This window comes from Gracilinanus agilis, chromosome 3, assembly GCF_016433145.1.
Source record: "Gracilinanus agilis isolate LMUSP501 chromosome 3, AgileGrace, whole genome shotgun sequence".
Classification (NCBI taxonomy): Eukaryota; Metazoa; Chordata; class Mammalia; order Didelphimorphia; family Didelphidae; genus Gracilinanus; species Gracilinanus agilis.
The window spans coordinates 456243134-456266070 of NC_058132.1; the positions used below are offsets into that span (position 1 = coordinate 456243134).

The window sequence follows — 22937 nt, forward strand, 5'->3', positions numbered from 1 at the left end:
TGCTCTTCTCCCCTTTTCCATCAGGGCCAATGATGTTTTTCACATCGCCCACCTCTCTGCCCAGCAGCCCAATAGGAGTGCTTCCTCCCTCCCCTGACTAGGGTAAGGGGATGGCTCACATTGTGGTGTGAGGGTGCAGTTTTGGCACTCAGTGTCTAAAAGGTTCACCATTACTAGCAGATGGATAGGACTTTGCAAACCTTACAGCATTATATAAATGCTAGCTATTATTATTAGATAACCAAATAATTTGGAGACCCGGTTTCTTACATAAAATAGAAAACCTCTGTTATAATATAGTCCTCTGCTATTATAGTCAGAGTTCCCCTTTTTGACAATTTTCCCTCTTTTTTAAGTATTGTCCTCTTCTGACACCTTTTCTTCCTCCCCCCAAATCTAAAGGTCTTACTTAGATTCCCCTTGCTGAGGAAAAAAGCTGATCATAAGCCATTTAACACTTCATTTTAAATGCCTTTAATTTCAAAGGTTCTTAACCTAAGATCTATGTCCTTATTATATGAGTGGGTTTATATATAAAAATTTAAAAATATTTTTATTTATGTATAAATATATACATAAAATATTTCAATTATTTATTAATCTAAATAAATTAGAATGTATATATAAAACCACATACACATCACAAACATAAGTGATAAGGATACCAAACTATGTATATACATGTATGTATACATATATACACAAATATACACATATACACAAACACATATAACTGATTTTGATGTAGTTCATTTATTTTTTAATCCTTTGCATTTTATTTTATGCTTTTCAAAACATTATTCTGAGAAGGGGTCCATAGACTTGATGAGTCGGTCAAAGGGATCCACAACACACAAAAGAACATGAAGAACCCTTGCTTTAATTCCTCGTACTGCCTAGGAATATCTGCTTTTTAAACAGACCCCGGAAAAGATAAGAATTTCAAAGAATGATTCAAATTTAGTTTTTCTGATTTCAGAGCCAATATTTCCTTTGTACTGTGCCGTGTGTCTGGGTCTGTCACAACTACTGCCCCTGTGTAAACATCTCCTCTTTCCCTTCCTTCTCCTCAACAAAACTAAACATAAAAAAAAACAACAACTCATTCCCAAACAAATAAACTAACAAACTTGCACTGCACTGAAAGTCTTCATCAAAATAAAACCAAACAAAAAACCAGTTTGCAAAAGTTCCAATCTAATAAAAGGAAAAAACACTGGGAAAAATAAGGAGAAATTTAATGAAAACATTTTTCTTTCAGAAATTGTTAGAAGGTATATATTGGGGGACCAGGGAGAACAACCAGCAGAAGAAAACAGAAAAGAGAATGCAAATCCCAAATAGAACTGGTGCTAGACTTTTTCTTCATGCTACTATAAACATCAGCTGACCTGTCTCCTGAGTCAAAATTTGAATCCTGACAAGTTCCTGTGCAAAGGACAGTTCATTGCCACCAACCTTTGCTACATACCATTTCTGACTGCTTCATTTTATTGGGGTCCATTCCAATGAGGATAATCTGATAATTGTTGAAAGAAAAGAAGCAGCGATCACCTTTGTCATGCTCCAGCTGGTTTCCTTATGTTTCTTTAACTGGGAGGCCTGAAATGACCACATTACTCAGTGCCCCCAAATGAATATTGTTCTGCAGGACTTTACACAATCCTACAGGAAACCACATTCGACACTTAGCCAATGCTTGCTGATTTGATTGAACTGAACAATAATAGAAGTAAAAGTAAATTTTATAAAGATTCCAATTTAGAGAGGTAACAGTTACGACTGTTTGGGGAGGGAGAAGAAGGGCTCCTAATAAAATTCAACAACCCTGACTTTGTTTATGTAGTATTTCAACGGGAAGAATGATAAAACATAGACAAAAGCTCCCCTTCTGACACAGACTGCTACCATAGAAATCAGGAAATTGTTAGGTAAGACCAAAGAGCTCAGAGAATAAGTAATAAGTGGTAACTCAAGACTTAGACAAGCTTAGTCTCCTAAATACAGGAGAGATAAAAGTATTTGTTCTTGTTCAGTTGTATCTGACCCTTCATGACTCCATTTGGGGTTTTCTTGGCAAAGATCCTGGAGTGGCTTGCCATTTCCTTCTCCAGTTCATTTTAAAGATGAGGAAATTCAGGCAAGCAGAGCTAAGTGACTTGCCCAAGGTCACACAGCTAGTAAGTGAGCAGATTTGAACTCAGGAAGATGAGTCTTCTTGATTCTAGATCCTATACCTCTGCACCACCTAGCTGCCCACATAAGGAATGTAGTTTGGTCCATTGAGCAATACAACTGGGGATATTCCTTTCTCAGGCTATATTATATTATAGTGTGTATACATGAGTGATTGGGTGAACATTATTGTTATGGTGGCATCAGCCTATTGTTGCAGCTTAGTCTATAACTTCTTTCTTTGTTTGTTTGTTGCCTGGACCTGTGATTTCAACAGTGCAGGGACTTCCTCAACCAAGTCCCCTTTCTGTTATTTGTGGTCTTAGGGAGTTGTCTGAGGCTCTGAGTGACCACTTAGAATCATGCGACCAATATCTGGCAGGGACGGGTCTTGAACCCAAGTTGTTGAGGCACAGAAGTTGACTCCATCATCACTGTAATACCATGCTGCCTATAGTTTATTTAGAATCTAATGTTTAACTGACATCATTATAAATCTCACTTGCACCCTTAGGGTACAGGTAGGTGCAGCCAAGAAAAGACATCATCCATTAAGCCTATGTTGCAATAGTGTTTTAAGTAATTGGTTACTTAACCCTTTTCATCCTAACAATTCCAGAGTGTCCTTTTAGAACTGCATTGCAAGACAGAAGCCTGAAATATTATTCCTGCCTCCACTCTGGACTCCAATTGATACTTGGGATAATTCAATTAGAATACACAAAAATGGATCAAACACTTACTTGTTCTTGGTGCTGGAGGAGAAAGAATTTAGAAAAGGCAAAGTTACTGCTTGCCATCTGGAAGGCAGATGTGACATGTGTGTATATACATGCATGATGCATGCAAATATGGACAGAATAACATGCATCGGCATTGCAAGCATACATGTTTACATAAAGACCTGTAAGCATTTGTCATGCATTTACATATATGTATACAGTTAGTTGGTTGTTGTCCTTTGTACTCAAAGAGAGCCAAAATGACATCACTGGTGACGTCTTTTAACTGGAGAATAAATCGGATTTAAATGAGAGAGAGTTGCCCAAAGTCCTCAGACTTACTCTCTCTTCCAGAGTAATTAAAGTCCAATAGCAACATCAGTCAGGATGACCCGGGATGACTCCAGACTTGGCATCCTTGATGTTTAACCAAAATCTAAGAGCTTGGCAGAGCCTGCTTCAGCCATCTTCAAACACCACTGGAAAAACTGTTCTCATCTGCTCCTTCACACCCTTGGGGTAGTCATCCCTCCTAACTCATCCATGGTTTGAATCCTCTCAGCTACCTTCAACTGGGTTAAGCCCCCTGCAAAGCTGCTTTACATGGGTGTGCCTTTTGGAGCCACAGGTGAGAGAGAGCTAGGTGGCAAGTGACCATCAAAGCCCTCACAACTGCCTCACATCAGGGGTGCTAGTCCTCTCTGGGCAGCTAGGTGGTGCCATAGTGCACAAAACACTGGCCCTCCCACCAGAGGTGTTAGTCTGCCCTGAGCAGCTAAGTGACAGCCATAGTGCACAGAACAATGACTGTTCCACCAGAGGTGTTAGTCCTCTTTGAGCAGCCAGGTGGCGCCCTAGTGCCCAGAACACTGATCCTTCCACCAGAAGTGCTAGTCCTCCTTGAGCACTCCATATACCAAATATATATACACACACACCTATTGAGCACTCCATATACCAAATATATATACACACAGCAACTTTGATTTTTCTAAAATATATAAGATGTAACATATTGTGTATACATGTAATATACATATAATATTTTATAAATAAATATAAGAATATTTACAAAGTATTACATGGAATATATTTGGTATAGTGGCAAAAGTCCCAGATTTGGAATCAGTGATCTTGAGATGGAATCCTGAATCTCACCCTGTGACTTAGGACAAGTCACCTAAGTTCAGTGTTCTCCATTATATAAAGAGGAGTTTGGATTAGCTGATCTCTAAGGTACCCTCCAGTTCTAGACCAAGTAAAATCTCTGGCTAGGTAGGGAGGTGGAGTCTTTATTGTTTGTGAAGGATCCGTAAGGATCTCATAAATGAAATGACATTTGAAGTAGTTCTTTTTTAAATTAATTATTTATTTGTTTGTTACATTAAGATATCTAGTTTACTCCCTCCCATCCATTAGAGAAGGCATCGTTTGACAAAATTAGTAGAAATTCTATCCATCTACTGTATTTATCATACCATCTACATACAATAATAATAATAATAATAAACAGCTAACATTTAATAACTTACAGTCTGCCAGGCACCATACTAAGTGTTTTACAGTCATTACCTCACTTGATCCTCACAAAAAATGGTTGAAGCAGGTTCTATTATTATGTCCACTTTACAGATAGAAAAACTAAGGTGGACAATGACTTGCCCAGAGTCATGCAGTGAAGTGTCTGAGGTCAGATTAAAACTCATGTCTTCCTGACTACAGGCTGGCCTTCTGTCCACTGTTTCATTTATCTGTGCATTTTATCATATCATATTGTATTGTGTTGTATTGTATTTATTATAGTTAGCTTTATTTTTTAATCTTTTATCAATACCATTTATTTTTGTACCACCTGTTTCAAAATGTATTGTTGCTTCCTCCATCCAACCTAGAAAACCAACTCTTGTCATAAAGTGTGGGGGGGGGGAGATGTTTTTTAAAAGCAACCAAAATTCTAATTCTGTCTGACAGTGTATTTAACGTTCCACATCTGTAGTCCCCCACCTCTGCAAAGAAGGAAGGAAGGTATGTTTTCTCAACTCTTCCAAGGCCAGTAATTTTTCTGTTCCATTAAGGGTTTTTTATTATTAATGCAACAAACATTAGTATTTTAATGAATAAGAACAGAAAAGCTGACTGAATACTCTAATCTTGTGTAGTATTTAAAATACACATATGTATATATTAAATTTAATACTATAATAACAAAACTGTCCTACTTATCTGTATCCCTGAACGCCATTCTATTCTCTTTCTATTCTATTATCTTCTTTGTATTTTAAAAATGTTTCAATGATATTTCTTTTCTTTTTTTGCATCAATATCACTTGCCAATTTCTATCCACTGTCCAATAGATTTCCTTTTAATAATTTGTTTTCATCAAAATGAATCAACTTTTTCACTTGTCTGAAAACCTATATCTAATTCTGCACCTCCAACCCATAACTAATATCCTTTATTATATCAGGCACTGTGCAAAGCACTTCACAAATATTTTCTCATTTGATTCTCATAGTAAATCAGAAAGACCGATGCCACTATTATTCTCAGTTTTACAGTTGAAGAAATTAAGGCAAGTAGAGGTTAAAGAGATTTGCCTAGGATCACATATCTAGGAAGTGTCTAAGGCTCACTCTATATATTGCCCACCAAGCTGTCTAGTGTGCCTATCTTTCCACAACCCACCAATACTGAGTACTCTCATTTTTTGTCACCTCTACCAATTTTGCAGAGAGTCTAGTGAAACTTAGATCAAGAATACTTCTTTTACCAAGAGCATAAGAGTTTTCTCATCTGCTTCTCTTTTAATTTTTTTATGCTATGATACATAAAATTAAAATCATATGCGTGTAATTTGAATCTATTATCCTAAAAATTATGATTCCCCAGAAAAACTACTATTCCCAGAACCCCACTCACTTCTCGCCATTATGTGCTGACACAGACAGGATAAATTGGATGGAGTTCCATGTCTAGTACTCTTTTTCCTTCCTGTTGGTGGTTTTGGTGGAGCAGGCATTTTGAGCAGGTAGAAAACTTAATCATTTGGTTCTATTTTGTCAGATAATAAACTTTATAAAAAATAATACTTAAAGTATTCAACTTTAATTTAACTCTTACATTTATTAATTTCCTTTTAAAAACTGTAATATTGCATATACCTCTAGTTAAAGTTATAAATTAAATGGAAACATGATCCATTGGGGAGACTAGTCTCCCAAAGGATAATAGGGGGGAATGTGTAACTAGAATATTGTAACCTAAAAACTCCATCTCCCAGAATTCTTTTTCTTATTCCAGAATTCCTTTCCTATCTACCCCATGTTATGTCCTCATGTTTTATTTAAAAGTTGGCTGTAACCCTGCCTTTCTCTTTCTTCTCTCACAACCATGGCTGGGTTAGCTTTACTCTAGCTTTTTATTTTCCTTTACTTTAAGCTATTATTAATAAATCTTATTAAATATAATACTTGGAAATATTGTATATTAATTTTAAGCTTACATGTGTCCACTTTTTTATAATGTGGTATAAGGTATTGGTCTGAAAGAATTTTGTACAGGCTAAAGTCCTATATTTGAATTGGGGGGAAATATTAGCTGTAAAAACATATATAGAAGGGATCATTTAGGAGATTGCAAGTTCAATAACATTCAATGGTTTGCTGTGGCAACCAACAAAATAAATGTGTTTTAGGCTGAATTCATCAAAATCTGAGAGGAAATAGTTCTAATGAAATTGCTGTGCCTGGTCAGTTCTATGAGTCACACTTCAGAAGGGAAATTGATAACCTGAAGCATGGTTGGGTGAGCGTAGGCAAGAAATACACAGAATGAGAAGATATGCAGGGATGGTAACCTGAATTGGTGAAAGGAATTCCCATACCAGTGCAATTATGGATCTACCAAACTGTTTATATCTCAGTCAATATGTAGAACCAATTCATTTCTAGGCAGTTTGAGACCAATGATTGCAGGAACATTTGGGGATTATCTCTTGGTTTGTTTGCTGTCATTATGACTTCTCTCCATAAAGAGTTAGTAGTCTTACATTTCCTTGGAAACAGTTTATGAGACAGAAAAAACCCTGGAATCCTAGAGTCAGAAAACCTGAGTTCTTTGTATACCCAGGCCTTGATACAATGCCTGCCACATAGTCAATGCTTAATCAATGCATGTTGACTGATTACAGAAAAAACTGAGCCTCAGTTTCCTCATCTGAAAAAACAAGGATAATCATACTCCATCAATCTTTACCGAGTTGTGAGAGATATTTTTTAACTTTAAGATTTCATTTTAAACACAAAATTTTTAAAAATGATTTTCAAATATGGAAACATACTTTTGTTTAAGGACTAATCTAGTTGGTCAGCCTGTGTTGTTTGTGGAGGCTGGGTTGTACAGTGGATAGAGAGCCTGGCCTGAAGTCAGAAAAGAGCTGAGTTCATACTTCACCCTTAGATACTTACTAGCTGTATGACCTGGAGCAAGCCACTTAATTTCTGCTTGCCTCAGTTTCCTCATCTATAAAATGAGGATAATAACAGCACTTACCTTGCAGGGTTGTTCTGAAGATCAAATCAGTTAATACTTGTAAAGCATTTGGCATATAGACACTATATAAATGCTAACTCCCTTTCTGATTCTTCCCCAATTAGGTGTGTGGCTCCACCTTTCCTGAAGGTTAGCTACCAAGTCATGAATGTAAATCTTAAAAGATACATAAATGTCAGTGAATAACAGTGATGTTGCACTTTACAGCATTACCACATTTAAATTTCACATAGGACTGGTGAAGTCCTATGATATCTCCATTTTACATATTAGGAAACTTATTCTACCTTACCATTCTGTAATATTAATGATAGTGTAAGAAAATCCAGGAAGGCAAAATTGTTTAGCAATCTTTACTAGGTAAAAGGAATTTAACACTTATCATTATTATTATTCAGTTATTCTTCATAAAATCCCCAAATCATCTGACATTGTAGATATTGTTCTGTCTAGTGATAGAAAGTCTTAGACTCAAAGTTGCTGTATCTGATGCTTATTAATTAGCACAGCTCACTTAGTCAATCCATTTTTTTAAATTGCCTACTATGTGCCAGGCACCATGCTAAATGCAAGGGATACATAAAGAGACAAAAAAACATTTTCTGCCATCATGGAGCTTATGATCTAATGGGGGAGACAACATACAAACAAATATATACAAAGAAAATTATATACAAGAAAATAGCAAATAATTACTAGAGGGAAAGTACTAGAATTAAGAGGGGTTGGAGAAGGTTTCCTGAAGAAGATTGGATTTTAGTTGAAATTTATTTAAATTCTATGAAGCTCAGGCAAGCTAATTCTCTTAGACTGATTTAAGTCACAAGTCGCTTAAGTGGAGCAGGTTCCCATATAGGGAATCCCCTAGCTGATGAAATTATATAATTTATGCATATTCCTGACTCAGTCTTATATAATGGGTAGGATTTCTGAATCGCAATGAAGTTATGTAACATCATCCATAGAATTCTGTCCTGGAAAGGGGTCTTGATCCCTCTTATTTTACAGAACCTTTCGTGGCAAACCCTCTGATGCGATGAGCATCTTCTGAGAGACCAGGTAGATCACTAGCCTTCTTTAACCAATTGACCATCAGTCCACCTTAAACTACTTAGGGCGGAGAGTCTCTGCTGGGCGTGAGAGAACCCAGAGTCTCCGCCCATATCTGGCCACATCCCAGCCCACCAGCTCCCTGTGCAGATCAAAGGTCCCCAGAGACGTGCCCTGCTCCTCTCCTCTAGTACGTGGGAGAAGCTGGGCAGGGAGGCGGGTGAGGAGTGTTGAGAGTGGCGGCGCAACCCGGAGCCTGGGGGAGCTCCAGATGGTGCAGAGGGTGGAGTCGCAGCCGGGAGTCTTTGTGAACTTCTTAAATCGAAAAATAGTAGGGACAGAAGGAGGAGGAATAACCGGAACAAAGTACAAAGCATAGAAACACACAGCCTTCCTGCTCATGTACCCTAGGGCCAAACCGAGGGGCCCCTTGAAACATGCCAGCTTTCCATCTTCCTTTTCCTAATTGCAGGGACCCCACCCCTCAGTTGTTTGCTGGGCCTCCGTATTGTAGGGCAGCTTAACTGCTGAGTCACAGTGAGCTAGGGAATCAGGGTTCCCCCGCTATATAGCTCCAAGAGCAGCTGCAGATCTTCCGCAGTAAGATTTTTCTCAGGTGTGCGGGGAACTCTGCTGTGCACTCTGAACCCGAACCTTCAGGCACATTCCTGCAGCGACCCCCTCCAGGTCAAAGATCCCAGCGGGCCTGCGTAAGTATACAGTCACAGTCTAGGTATCAGGAACCAAACGGAAGCCACTGAGCATCCCGGCAGGCTGGCCTGGCTTTAGCTGCTCTTTAGCCAAAAGAGATTTCATCCTTTCCTCAATTCGTTTGAAAAGCCTCAGCGAGAGAGTAGTGTGTCTACACAAGCGGGAGGGGGAGGACCGAAGGGAGGATTTGCTTTGGGAATGGAGAGGTAATGTGTGGAAACTTTCTAATCACCTGCACTTACAGAATTTGGAACTAAAATGGAGCCCTAAAATAAATCTGGACGTGCTTGCCTGTTTGTATACATGGCTTTAAAGTTACCTTTCTTTAATGGCCAATAGCACGGCTAGGAAACATACCTTTTGACTCAGCAATACCACTACTAATTCTGTATCCCAAACATATCAAAGGGAAAGGACCTAGAGCAGTGATGGGCAACCTTTTGAGCTTGTTGTGTCAAAATTCGCCAAAAAAAACCCGAGCATATCCGGGGTGGTGTGTCACTTGGAGAAAAAAACCAAACGTCATTTCACGATATTTTTAGTTTAAATAATATACTTCTCTGTATGCAGCCGAGTGTCATAGGTTTGCCATCAGGGACCTGGAGGGAGAAAAAAAAAACCACATTTATAGCAGCTCTTTTTGTAGTGATAAAGAATTGGAAGGTGAGGGGATGCCCATCCACTGGGGAATGGCCCTATGATTCTGAGGGAGTACTAATGGGGTATAAGAAATGACAAGCAAGGTGGTTTCAGGAAAACCTGGAAAAACCTCCATGAACTGAAGCAAAGTGAAATGAGCAGAACATGGAGAACGTTGTTATACAGAGTGATAGCAATCTTGTGTGATGAATAACTATAAATGTTTGGCTATTGGCCATAATATAAGGATCCAAGACAGTTCTGAAGGTCTTGTGATAAAAAATCCTACCCACCTCTAGAGAAAGAACTGATAGTGTCTGAATGCAGCTCAAAGCATATTTTTTAAAAACTTTCTTTATTTTTCTTTTCTGTTTGTTTTTGATCTGTTTTCTTTCACAGCATGACTAATATGGAAATATGCTGTGTATAAATTGCATATGTATGTATAATTTAAATAAATGGCTTTCTATCTCATGGAGGGGTGAGGGAAAAGGAAGGAGAGAGAGAATTTGGAAATCAAAATTAAAAAAAAATGTTAAAAATTGCTCATACATGTATTTGGGAAAAAAACATTATCAAGAAAGGGGCAGGGGCAGCTGGGTAGCTCAGTGGAGTGAGAGTCAGGCCTAGAGACAGGAGGTCCTAGGTTCAAACCCGGCCTCAGCCACTTCCCAGCTGTGTGACCCTGGGCAAGTCACTTGACCCCCATTGCCCACCCTTACCAATCTTCTACCTATGAGAAAAATACACCGAAGTACAAGAGTTTAAAAAAAAGAAAAGAAAAGAAAAGAAAGGGGCAGGTAGGTGGCCCAGCAGATAGAGATCCAGACCTGGAGATGGGAGGTCCTGGGTTCATACGTGACTTCAGATACTTCCCAGCTGTGACCTGGGCAGGTGATTTTACCCCCATTGCCTAGTCCTTATCCTTTGTCTGCCTTGGAATCAGTAGACAATATTGATTCTAAATATATAATGGGGGAGCTAAGTGACTCAGTGGATAGAGAACTTGGTTGGGTTTTGTTTTTTTTAAATGCTTCCTAGATGTATGACCCTGAGCAAGTCACTAAACCTTACTTACTGCTTTTCTGCCCTGGAACCAATACACAGTATCAATTCTAAGACAGAAGGTAAGGATTTAAAATTTCATATATTTATATATATATGTATGTATGTATAAATTTATTTATTATATATAATATAATATATCACATATAATATGATATATATTAAATACATAGTTTCATATACATATAAATATATATATGGGGGCATCTAGATAGCTCAGTGGATAGAAAGCCAGGCCTGAAGCCTGGAGGTCCTGGCTTCAAATTTGTATTCAGACACTTTCTGGCTGTGGAACCCTGGGTAAGTCACTTAACTCCAGTTGCCTATAGTGTAACATCATTTTCTGATAAGAAATGGAGAGCAAATTGAGTGACAACTATACGCCCATAACACTAGCCCTTACTGCTCTTTTGCCCTGAAACCAATACATAGTAGTGATTCTAAGATAGAAGGTAAGAGTTTTAAATATACATATGTTATAATAAAGAGGAAAAAGTTACCTTTCTAGCTTCCCAAGGAAGGACAAGTTCTTAGATTCCCTCACTGAACTCAGTAGCATTTATTTTCACTTGCCCAGAAGGATTAAGGTTTTCTTCACCTATATAGGAAGGAAATGGATAGAGTGGATTAAGTTCCTTCCCAGCTTTAACTTTCTCTGGTTTTGACAATTTTAGGTTGTTTTAAAGATGAATAGATATGCACTTCCTGATGACAGTGTTTCTCCTTTTCTTTCTCCTTCCCCTCTCCTCATCAACAAAAGAAAAAAGGAAAAAGGCTTGAAGTTAAGTCTCTTCAGACTTAACAATGGGAAAATCCAAAAAAGTAACTCTCACTGTTCTCAGCCAGGAGCAAGCAGAAGGTGTGGGTGCTCGAGTTCGGAGAAGCATTGGCAGACCTGAGGTATGGTGGATGATTATTGCTTTTTAATCCCTAAGCAATTGAAGAAGGATCAATGTGAAAATGAAGTGAAGGTGGGGGATCTTTGCTATCCCTGTGTGCTGTGTGATTTGGAATAAAGGCAAACTTAGAGTGGGCCACCACACATTTGGAAGAGGTTTACAATAATGTTTAGGAATGAAAGTTGGAACTTAGGTGGGGGGAAGAACCATTTTTAGACAGAAAAGCATAGAACAGAAAGTCTGTGTTAAGAAAAGGGTTAGTCAGTCAGTCAATAAACATTTATTAAATATACCACCTACCTGCTAGGCACTGTGCTAAGCATTTGGGATTAAAAGAAAGAATTCAAAGAATTCACACATTCTAGCAACTATGTACAAATATTATATATATATACATATACATATGTACATATATGTATATATATATATGTATATATATATATATATATAAAATTGTAACTAATCAGCAGAGGGAGGGTGGTTGAGAAAGTTTTCCTGTAAAAGGTAAGATTTTAACAAGCACTTGAAGGAAGCCTGAGAAGTAAGGAGGCAGAGAAGAAGAGGAATTGCTTTCCAGGCATAAGGGGACAGCCAATGAAAGTGCTAAAACTCATTAGCTGGATTGTAAAGAGTTCTAATGTTTGGAGGACAATAAAGTGAAAGAAGACTCTAAATCAAAGATTCCCAAAGTGGGCGCCACTGCCCCCTGGTGGGTGTTGCAGCAATCCAGTGATGGCCACAGGTGCATTTATCGTTCCTATTAATTGCTATTAAAATTTAAAAAAACAATTTCCAGGGGGTTAAGTAATATTTTTTTCTGGAAAGGGGGCGGTAGGCCAAAAAAGTTTGGGAACCACTGCTCTAAATGTAAGAATGGGCCATATTGTAGAGGACCTTAAATGACTGACAGAGGGCTTATTGATCCTGGAGGAAATGGGGCCATTGGAATTTATTGAGTACTAGTGACATAGTCAAGTGGCATAGTGGATAAGTCTGGAGTCAGGAAAGACTCATCTTCTTGAGTTCAAATCTGGCCTTGGGTGCTTAATGTGTGACCCTGGGCAAGTCACTTAACCCTTGTTTGCCTCAGTTTCCTCCTCTGTAAAATCAGCTAGAGAAATAAATGGAAAACCATTCTAGTATCTTTACCAAGAAATTCCCAAAATGGGTCACAAAGATTAAGACAAAACTGAAATGGCTGAATAGCAACAACAAATCTTCATGACATTAGGGAAAAAACCTTAACCCCCTGAGTTTTAGGACAGCTAGGATGAAAGCTAGCAAGAGCATTTGCATCAGGTGAAGGTTTTTTAAGGATGGAGGAAATATGAGTGTGCTTGTAGTGATTAAAGAAATATTTGAAGGTTGTTAGATGAGGAGAGAGGATGAGAAAAGAGTTCTCAGAAATAGCCTTAAGTTTTTTCAGTGAATACGAGATGAGATCTTTAGCTAAGAGTGTGGGAGTAGGTGGTACTTTTGGAGGTTTGTGGAGGGATGAAAAAGTTTGGAAAAAACTTCTGTGGTGAGCGGGATAGTGAATCAATTAGGGAGAAACTACTTTATACTGCTTAGGTTCTACACTCCACTGTGACCACTATACTATCTTATGATAGTGATAATAATAATACCTAACATTTATTTATTTATTTTTAATTTATTTAATTATTTGTATTTATTTATTTTTTTGGCCATTAGCATCTTTTTTTTTAAATTTCACTTTATCTATTTATCTATCCATTTATTTATTTATTCGGATATTTTCCCATGGTTACATGGTTCATGTTCATGAACACACACACACCCTCCCCATAGCCGATGCACAATTCCACTGGGTTTTACAGGTATCATTGATCAAGACCTATTTCCATATTATTGATAGTTGCACTGGGGTAATATCTAACAGTTAGATAGTGTTCGCTGTTTACTATGGGCCAGGCATTGTGCTAAGCACTTTACTATTACTATCTCATTTAATCCTCACAATAACACTGTGAGTTAGATGCTGTAATTATTCACATTTTATAGATGAGGAAACTGAGGCAAAAAAAAAGGTGAAGTGACTTGCCTAGAGTCTCATAGGTTATGAGTTTCTGAGGCCAGATTTTTTTTGTAAAGATATTTTATTTTACCAATTACATGCAATAACAATCTTCCACATAAGTTTTCTGAAGGCATAATATCCAAACTGTCTCCCTCTCTCCCTTCCCTCTCCCTTCCCGGAGATGATAAGCAATTTGATCTGAGTTATACATATATTATCATGGAAAACCTATTTCCATATTGTTCATTGTTGTAAGAGAATACTGATATAAAACCAAATAAAAACACAATAAGTTAAAGTGAAAAATCATATGCTTTGATCCTCATTCTGACTCCAACAGTTCTTTCTCTGGAGGTGGTTAGCATTCTTTATCATAATTCCAAGACCAGATTTACTCAGGTTTTCCTGGCTCCAAGCCTAGCATGCAATCCTCTGTATCACCTATAAAATTATAGTTAAGTAGGGCATATTGTCTTTGAAAAAACTTTGGTGATATTTTTATTCAGGGAAATTTTGTCAGCAAGAAAACAGGATTATAGTACTTATTTGGACATGCATCCAGGCCATGATTCTTTGCTTTTCACTTTCCAGATAATGGGATACCAAGGAAAGAACACTGCATTTGGCTTGAATAGATCCAGATTGTAATTACAACTCAGTTATATACTACATTCTTGGCCCTGAACAAGTCATTGCAGCAACCTTGACCTCAGTTTTCTCATCTCCAAAATGATTGTATCTGACTAGTAAAGCTCCAAGATCTCTGCTTGCTTTTATGCTTCTCCATTCTCTGGTGAACTTGGAGGTCAAATTAACGTGAGATATCCAAAGTCTGAGATATTGGGAGCCTTAAGTGATAGAGGGAGAAAGAGATCTAGCTCCCAAATGTTTTCTGTTCATAATTGTTTGCTTCTTTTCCTTAATCTAAAACAGTGGTTCCCAAACTTTTTTTGGCCTACCACCCTCTTTCCAGAAAAAATATTACTTAGCCCCCTGGAAATTAATTTTTTTTAAATTTTAATAGCAATTAATAGGAAAGATAAATGTACCTGTGGCCATCACCACTCCTCCCCCAATCACCGCAGCACCCACCAGGGGGCGATAGTGTCCACTTTGGGAATCACTGATAAACTGGAGGCACCTGCCTCCGCTTTGACATGACTTTCTCCAACAATCAGAGAGATCCAGGAAAAAAAATAGGAGTGAGCCTCTGACGGAGATTGGTTTAAATTGCTCTTTCCAAATAATGAACTTCTTTCCAAAATCATTGGTTTTGAGGCCTGGCACTTACCAGGTGTGGAAAGCTAAAGGCATTTACTATTTTTTTAAACTCATACCTTCTGTCTTGAATCAATACTAAATAGTGGTTCTAAGGCAGATGAGCAGTAAGGGCCAGGCAATTGGCATTAAATGACTTGCCCAGAGTCACACAACTAGGATGTGTCTGAAGCCAGAGGATATGTATTCTTTCTTTCTTCCTTCCTTCATTCCTTCCTTCCTTCCTTTCTTCCTTTCTCCTTTACATTCCATCTTAAAATCAATATTGTGTATTGGTTCTAAGGTAGAAGAGTGGCAAGGACTAGGCAATAGGGGTTAAATGACTTGCCCAGGGATACACAGCTAGGAAATATCTGAGGCCAGATTTAAACCCAGGACCTCCCATCCCTAGACCTGGTTCTCAATCCCCTGAGCCACCCAACTGCCCCAATATGTACTATTTCAAGAGTATTTGTTGAGCCTCTGCTATGTACAATAGGGAAGCTAGGTGGTACAGTGGATAGAATACTAAACCCAGAGTTAGGAAGACTCATCTTCCTAAATTCAAATCTGGCCTCAGACACTTCCTAGCTGTGTGACCTTTGTCAAGTCACTTAACTCTGTTTACCTCAGTTTCCTCATCTATAAAATGAGCTGGAGAAAGTAATGGCAAACCATTCCAGTATCTTTGCCTAGAAAACTCCAAATTGGGCCATGAAAAGTTGAACATGACTGAAAAAAGATTCAACAATAAATAACAACAATGTACAAACTCCATGTTTGGCACTCTGGAAGGACACACAAAGGGATATGACATGGTCTTTTTAGTTTACTTTCTATTGGCTTGTTTCTTGATTTTAGCAAACTGCCAAGCTTTCATTTCTTCATTCTGGGATGTCAATGTCCTGAGAAATAGTAGCTATTGGGTAAATTGTGGTCCACACCTTCCTTAGAGATCAGTTAACCAATCAATAAACATTTATTAAAACCTAATTTGGGAACACCAACGTGTCTCAGTGGTTAGAGAGCCAACTCTAGAGATGGGAGGCCCTGGGTTCAAATATGGCTTTAGATAATTCCTAGCCATATGATTCAGAGTGAGTCACTTAACCTCCATTGCCTAGCCCTTTCTGCTTATCTGCCTTGGAACTAATACTTAGTATTGATGGAAGGTAAGGTTAAAAAAAAGCTATGGTAATGATGCTTTAGTGTAGAAAGCACCTGAGTATAGAATAGGGATGCAGAGTTCCCTCACAAAGTCATCCCTCTCTTCCTTCCTCTCCCATCCAGAATGGTAAACAGTCAGTTCTTTAGCAGTCACAGAATGGACTTGGTTTCCACTCTGATGATTGCCTTTTGAGGGTATTGCCTGCTGTCCATGAATGTGCAGGTGTGATTGACTTCCTGGCCAATAGAAAGAAGGTGTTGAATTTATGGTTAATGGAGGAGGAATGGATGAATGACATAGATTTTTCCAAACAGTTGTAAGGATGAGATTTGTTTTTTCTCTTTATTATTACACAGTGAATTTGCTCTGATTGTGGGGGGAGTGAAGTAGGAAGTGTTTTTATTCTTTTCTGTTCTACTTAGTAATAATAATAATAAAGAGCATTTGTATCTCATCTACCATGAGCCAAGGAATCTGATAAATATTTTACAAATATCTCATTTGATCCTCAATAGCAACCCTGGGAAGTAAGTGCTATTATTCCCATTTTACAATTCAGGAAACTGAGGCAGGCAGGAGAGTAAGAAACTTGCCCATGGTCACATAAGTAATCCAAGGTCAGATTTAAACTCCAGGCTCAGCACTCTAACCACTGCAATGTCTTCCTTTCAACAAACTTCAGATCTTAATGATAAATGTTATATCTTTATTCAAACAATAATTCCCTCTCTCTGTTTATCTTGTCTTTCCAAGCATGTTGTACATGCAATTAGGGATACAAGACTGAGCCTTTGATAAGATAAGGGTAACTTATTGGCCATAATGACCCAAGGTACCAGACATAGAGATTTTCCCCCTTTTTCGGTGATATACCTAATCCGAGTATGAGACAATGATGAATGGTTCTTTCTGTTTTACTGTATTTTGTGTATTTGGCCTTTACTGATCAGAATTCATGAAACCTTCTGAAGGTATATCTAACCAATTCATTTTTATTTTAGTTAAAAAATCTGGATCCATTTTTGCTATTCGATGAATTTAAAGTGGCTAAACCAGCAGGATTTCCTGATCACCCACACCGAGGTTTTGAAACAGTGAGTATGATGGTTCTTCAGTAGGAGTGCATGTCTCAAAATTTGCATGTTCAGATAAACTACAATTATCACTTTCATCTAAAAAATACATTTTTTAAAGAAGAAGAAGAAGAATAGACCCAAAATTAGCTGGCACCTTACTGCTTACAGACATGTGTCTGTAACATTAAATCAATTTGAAGTAAATAGTATTCAAATATAGATATTTACAGTGTGCTGGGCATTCCTGAATTTGTATAACTGAAGTATTTGTGTTTGTATATTTACTTTTAAAAAATGAACTGCTTTCTTCAAAACAATGAAAATAACTTTCTAGAATAAAATCAATCAACAAAAGGAAAAAAATGAGACAATAAAAATGTGATTAAAATCACTTTACGTAGAAGCACTTAAATGATTGTCTATATTATTATATTTAAAAGAATATTTTAAAGTAAAAGAATTCGCATCTAAAACAACCTTCTATTCCTCAGAAAGAATGTGTGGGAGGTAGGCACAGTAGGATGAAGTGACAAAGTAGAATATATATTGTGCTCATCCAGATGGATTTTTCAATCCAGATACAGATTTTGGAGGTATTATTTAACAAAGAACTTTAAAATAAAGTTAGTGAGAAAAAATGATTGGTAGATATGGCAGGGCCAACAAATCTTTAAATAGTGTATTTCATAATGTCTGGTCTCTGTAGTTTCTATGCCTTTTTCTTATTATGTGTATACCAATATCGTTTTGCTTCTTAAAATCTTTATAATTGCCAGAGTGCCTTCCTCACTCAGAGAGATTTAAATGAATTTAATATTGTTTGCAAACAATGACTAGAAACCCATTCTTATATATTTTTAGCAATAAGGCTTTGTTCGGATACTTGTATATTGCTGTTGTTTGTGAGCATTTCATGTGTGGAATTCCAAGAGTGAAAGGTCCATAAGCACATCTCTGAAGCTTGACTTTGACTCCTCACTTAAGAGGCTGTTCTCTTGGCATATTTTGTATATCATTTATATTATATATTTACTTCATATATTTATATAATTTAAATAGTGTATAATTGTAACCTAATATGATGTAATATAATGTGTCTACGTGTGTCTGTGTATATATGGATGTGTGTGTGTGGAGAGAGAAAGAAAGGGAGAGTCTGTTAGCACATTTAGAGTGGAGGTGGCTCTGAATTTGCACAGTTTACATTTTCTTTGTGTTTCTATGATTTTGCCTTGCTTATAGAGTATAGTGGCTCCACTGATTGATATAAGTATGCCATGCTGGCAGGTCTGTGCCAGCGTTTCCCATGGCTCCCAGTCAATACTAAAGTTATTCAGAGACACCTTGAGAGTATCCTTACACTGACCACTATGAGAACACTTACTTTGTGCTAATTCTTCTTAAAATAGTCTCTTGGGTAAGTGTGCATTGGGCATTCAGGCTTGGCAGTTCAGTTCTAGAGAAAACCTATGTCTGGTACCAGATCTTGCCAGGTTATCTTCAGGATGTTCCTAAGACAATTCAAATGAAAACTCTTTTATTTTACAAAGGAACTGAATCCCAAACACTTATTATTCAATTAAACTACTTAATAATTTAATATTATTTATATTATATTTATAAATTAGTAAATGGCTTATTATTAATAAAATAATTAATTGAATTAATTAAAGCATTATGCCTATGTGAAAAATAATATTTTCCTTACCCAAAGTCAAAGTTACTAAATGGCAAAATCAAAATTAGAACCCAGGTCCACCAATTTTAAGTCTAATACTCTCTCCAGATCATAGGAGCCAAAATAGTTATAAATTTATTAAGGGTTCATCCAATCATCATCTCTATGATACTCTGTAGAAATATACTCTCTCTGAGTTACTACAAAGAAGAGAGAACTAGAGAAAACTGTGCAAGTCGACTTGAAATTTCAAACCATAATTAATTTTCTCTGAGGTAGATAAACTTCTAAAGCAACTCCATGTATAACTGAACATATGCTAAGTATTATTTGGGGATAATAAAGATTTTCCCCTATGTAATACCAGGGGGATTAAATGAATAGAACCTCTGAATCATTTTGACCTTCTTAGTATTATTCTTCTATATGAATGATTATTATTTGGCTAGTGCACATTTTCTCTTCTCCTCTCTTAAACCATGAGCTGCTTTCTGGATGGACTATGTCAGGCTACTTCCAAATGCCCTCCTCCATCCCTATCATGTTCCAGAACAAAATGTCTCCCTGACTACCTCTCCCCCAAGTTTTTGGTCTCCCCTGTTAAAACATAAGCAAAAAGCAATCTTTGTTTTTTTGTATTATTATTCTCATCCCTTAGCTCAGTTAAGCATAAATATAACAAGTGCTTAATTACTTTTTTTCATTCATTCATAATTGGCACACTGGTTTGGGTCATTAATCCAAAATCTGAAATATATATGGTGAATATAAGTACACAGAAATAAACATATACATATATGTACCTAAATAAATATTTAAAGGTACACTTATTATGAATAATACGTAGCTCAACACATTCAAATTTGCCCTGTAACATTTCATAATTAAGAAGTCTGTTGGCCTAAAAGCATTTTTAAGCACTTACTATGTGCTAGGCTATGTATTTGTTGCGTTTGTAATATGGAAAGTAATGGGAGTGGGAATAGGAAGGCATTTGAACTGAAAATATAGGTATAGAAAAGATTAGTTTTAAGCATGTTTCTCTAATAATAGTGTTTTAGTAATACACCTATTATTGTAGTGCCCGGGTTGCGTAGGAGTTGTGACATTTACATCTTGCTGAAGTTTTAAACTTGAAATGGTGGTATTGTGTGTCTTCCTCTTTTGGGTCAGCATCGCATGCAAAGTTTGCTGGGATTAAGTAAATAAATATGGTTGTAGTTTTCCTACCAGATGCACCCTGGGGAACAGACTAACTTTGTTCTGAACAAAATTGAGAACAAAACAAAACATGTTGAAGCTTGTACTAAGAAGCTGAAAAACAGCATGGTAACCTCAAACAACTAGGTAAAGAGTAAGGTCAGGAGTAATTTCATTTAAGACATATCCATGGTCGTTTCCCTATGATACTCTTTTGAATAACATGAGCATTTTAACGTAAAAATTGACTTTCAGATATAAACTTCTTTTTTCCCCATGTAAGGAACAATATTAATTCATTTCTGGCACTTGGAGGGTAGCTGCTTATGGACCTGTCCCCTTCCTAAACTTCCATATCTATAAAATATCTATGTCCATTGGTAGAGTTTGGCCTAAAAAGGAAGAATGTGGTCAGATTTTCAAAACTTTCTTTGTTCCTAAAACTTTTGCAATCTTGGTAAAGAAATTCAGATATTGGACAGGACCAAGAACAGTATGAATTTATTCCATGCTTTATTACTTCTACCTCTTGGAAACTCTGATGGAGTGCTCAAGCAATGATCAGAAATGCTGAATGCATTTTTTTCTCTGTATATCCTGATGTCCAGCTGTGCCAACTAAGTTAGGAAATGGCTAACTCCATAGGGATGCAGGCTTTAGAACTCTCCCTGGTATAGTCTCTATTCTCAGACATTTCTTTAATAATTAATGAGAGTAAGCACTATTTTTCAAATCTAACAGGCAAAGAATAAAAGTTACTATCCAATAGTTAATATCCAAGGAAAGAGGGTATTTAAAATTACTTATCTTTTGTGACCGTGTCCTTTAAATTGTGACATGGCCAATTCTGGGGAGGCAGGGGGTTTCTTTCACCCTTCTTTCATCTCCCCCTCAGCCCTCAAAGGGTCTATGCCTCTTCTCTATCTATCCTTTTTAGTTTTGATTAGGGCTATCAGAATTTGTTAGTACAGTCATCCCTAACCAGCAATTTGAATCTTGGCAAATAGCAAGAAACAGATTCTCAAGTCAACACTGAAGACAAATTCAGTGGAATAAAGGGACGAGAGGCCCCAAACAGGCAATTCCCCCATTCTCCTTCTCCCACAGAAAAATAGATTTCTTTTTTCACTAATTGGTTTAGCTAACTTGTTGAACTCAGTTGTTTCTTTTTTTTTATTAGACATTTATTAATATTTGTTTTTAACCTGTTTACATACTTTATGCCCTTACTTTCCCCTTCACCCCCCCCACCCCCGCTCTCCTCCCACCGATGGGCAACGCACATTTCCACTGGTTGTAACATGCGTCCTTGTTCGGGGTCTATTTCCCATTCATGTCCGCCTCAGCCCATGCATTCAAGCAATTGTTTATCTTATATGTTTCCTCTCCTGCAGTCCTTCCTCTGAATGTGGGTAGCATCTTTACCATAAATCCCTCAGAGCTGTCTTGTGTCATTGCAGTGCTGCTGGTACAGGAGCCCATTACATTTGATTTTACCATAGTATATCAGTCTCTGTGTACAATGTCCTTCTGGCTCTGCTCCTTTCACTCTGCATCAGTTCCTGGAGGTCTCTCCAATTCGCCTGGAACTCCTCCAGTTTATTATTCCTTTTAGCACAATAGTATTCCATCACCCGCATATACCACAGTTTGTTCAGCCATTCCCCAATTGAAGGACATACCCTCCTTTTCCAATTTGTTGCCACCACAAAAAGCGCAGCTATAAATATTTTCGTACAAGTCTGTTTATCTATGATCTCTTTGGGGTACAAACCCAGCAATGGTATGGCTGGATCAAAGGGCAGGCAGTCTTTTATAGCCCTTTGGGCATAGTTCCAAATTGCCAGCCAGAATGGTTTGGATCAGTTCACAACTCCACCAGCAATGCATCAATGTCCCAATTTTGCCACATCCCCTCCAACATTCATTACTCTCCCCTTCTTTCATTTTAGCCAATCTGCTAGGTGTGAGGTGATACCTCAGAGTTGTTTTGATTTGCATTTCTCTAATTATTAGAAATTTAGAACACTTTCTCATGTGCTTATTTATACTTTTGATTTCTTTACCTGAAAATTGCCTATTCATGTCTCTTGCCCATTTATCAATTGGGGAATGGCTTGATTTTTTATACAATTGCTTTAACTCCTTGTATATTTGAGTGATTAGACCCCTGTCAGAGTTTTTCGTTATAAAGATTTTTTCCCAATTTGTTGTTTCCCTTCTGATTTTGACTACATTGTTTTTGTTTGTACAAAAGCTTTTTAGCTTAATATAATCAAAACCATTAAATTTACATTTTGTAATTTTCTCTAACTCTTGCTTGGTTTTAAAATCTTTCCTTTCCCGGAGATCTGACAAGTATACTATTCTGTGTTCACTTAACTTACTTATAGTTTCCCTCTTTATATTCAAGTCATTCACCCATTCTGAATTTATCTTGGTGTAGGGTGTGAGATGTTGATCTAAGCCTAATCTCCCCCATATTGTTTTCCAAATTTCCCAGCAGTTTTTGTCAAATAGTGGATTCATGTCCCAAAAGTTGGGCTCTTTGGGTTTATCATACACTGTCTTGCTGACATCATTAACCCCGAGTCTATTCCACTGATCCTCCCTTCTATCTCTTAGCCAGTACCATATTGATTTAATGACTGCTGCTTTATAGTATAGTTTGATATCTGGTACTGCTAGGCCCCCTTCCTTCACA

The 22937-nt window shown here is 37.3% G+C and overlaps 1 protein-coding gene across 3 annotated transcripts in view; it reads left to right on the plus strand.

The window, feature by feature from the left end:
• Positions 1-9083: 9083 nt before the first annotated feature.
• The window catches only part of PIR (pirin), a 137876-nt gene continuing 124022 nt past the window's right edge, over positions 9084-22937 (plus strand). For 2 of the 3 annotated variants that reach the window (XM_044670356.1, XM_044670357.1), the window contains exons 1-3: positions 9088-9209; positions 11675-11814; positions 17281-17373. In XM_044670356.1, the coding sequence (XP_044526291.1) occupies positions 11719-11814; positions 17281-17373 (189 nt within the window). In that variant the 5' untranslated portion in view covers positions 9088-9209; positions 11675-11718. Of the gene's footprint in view, positions 9210-11674; positions 11815-17280; positions 17374-22937 lie in introns of all 3 variants that reach the window. The other variant, XM_044670358.1, reaches the window with a different exon arrangement.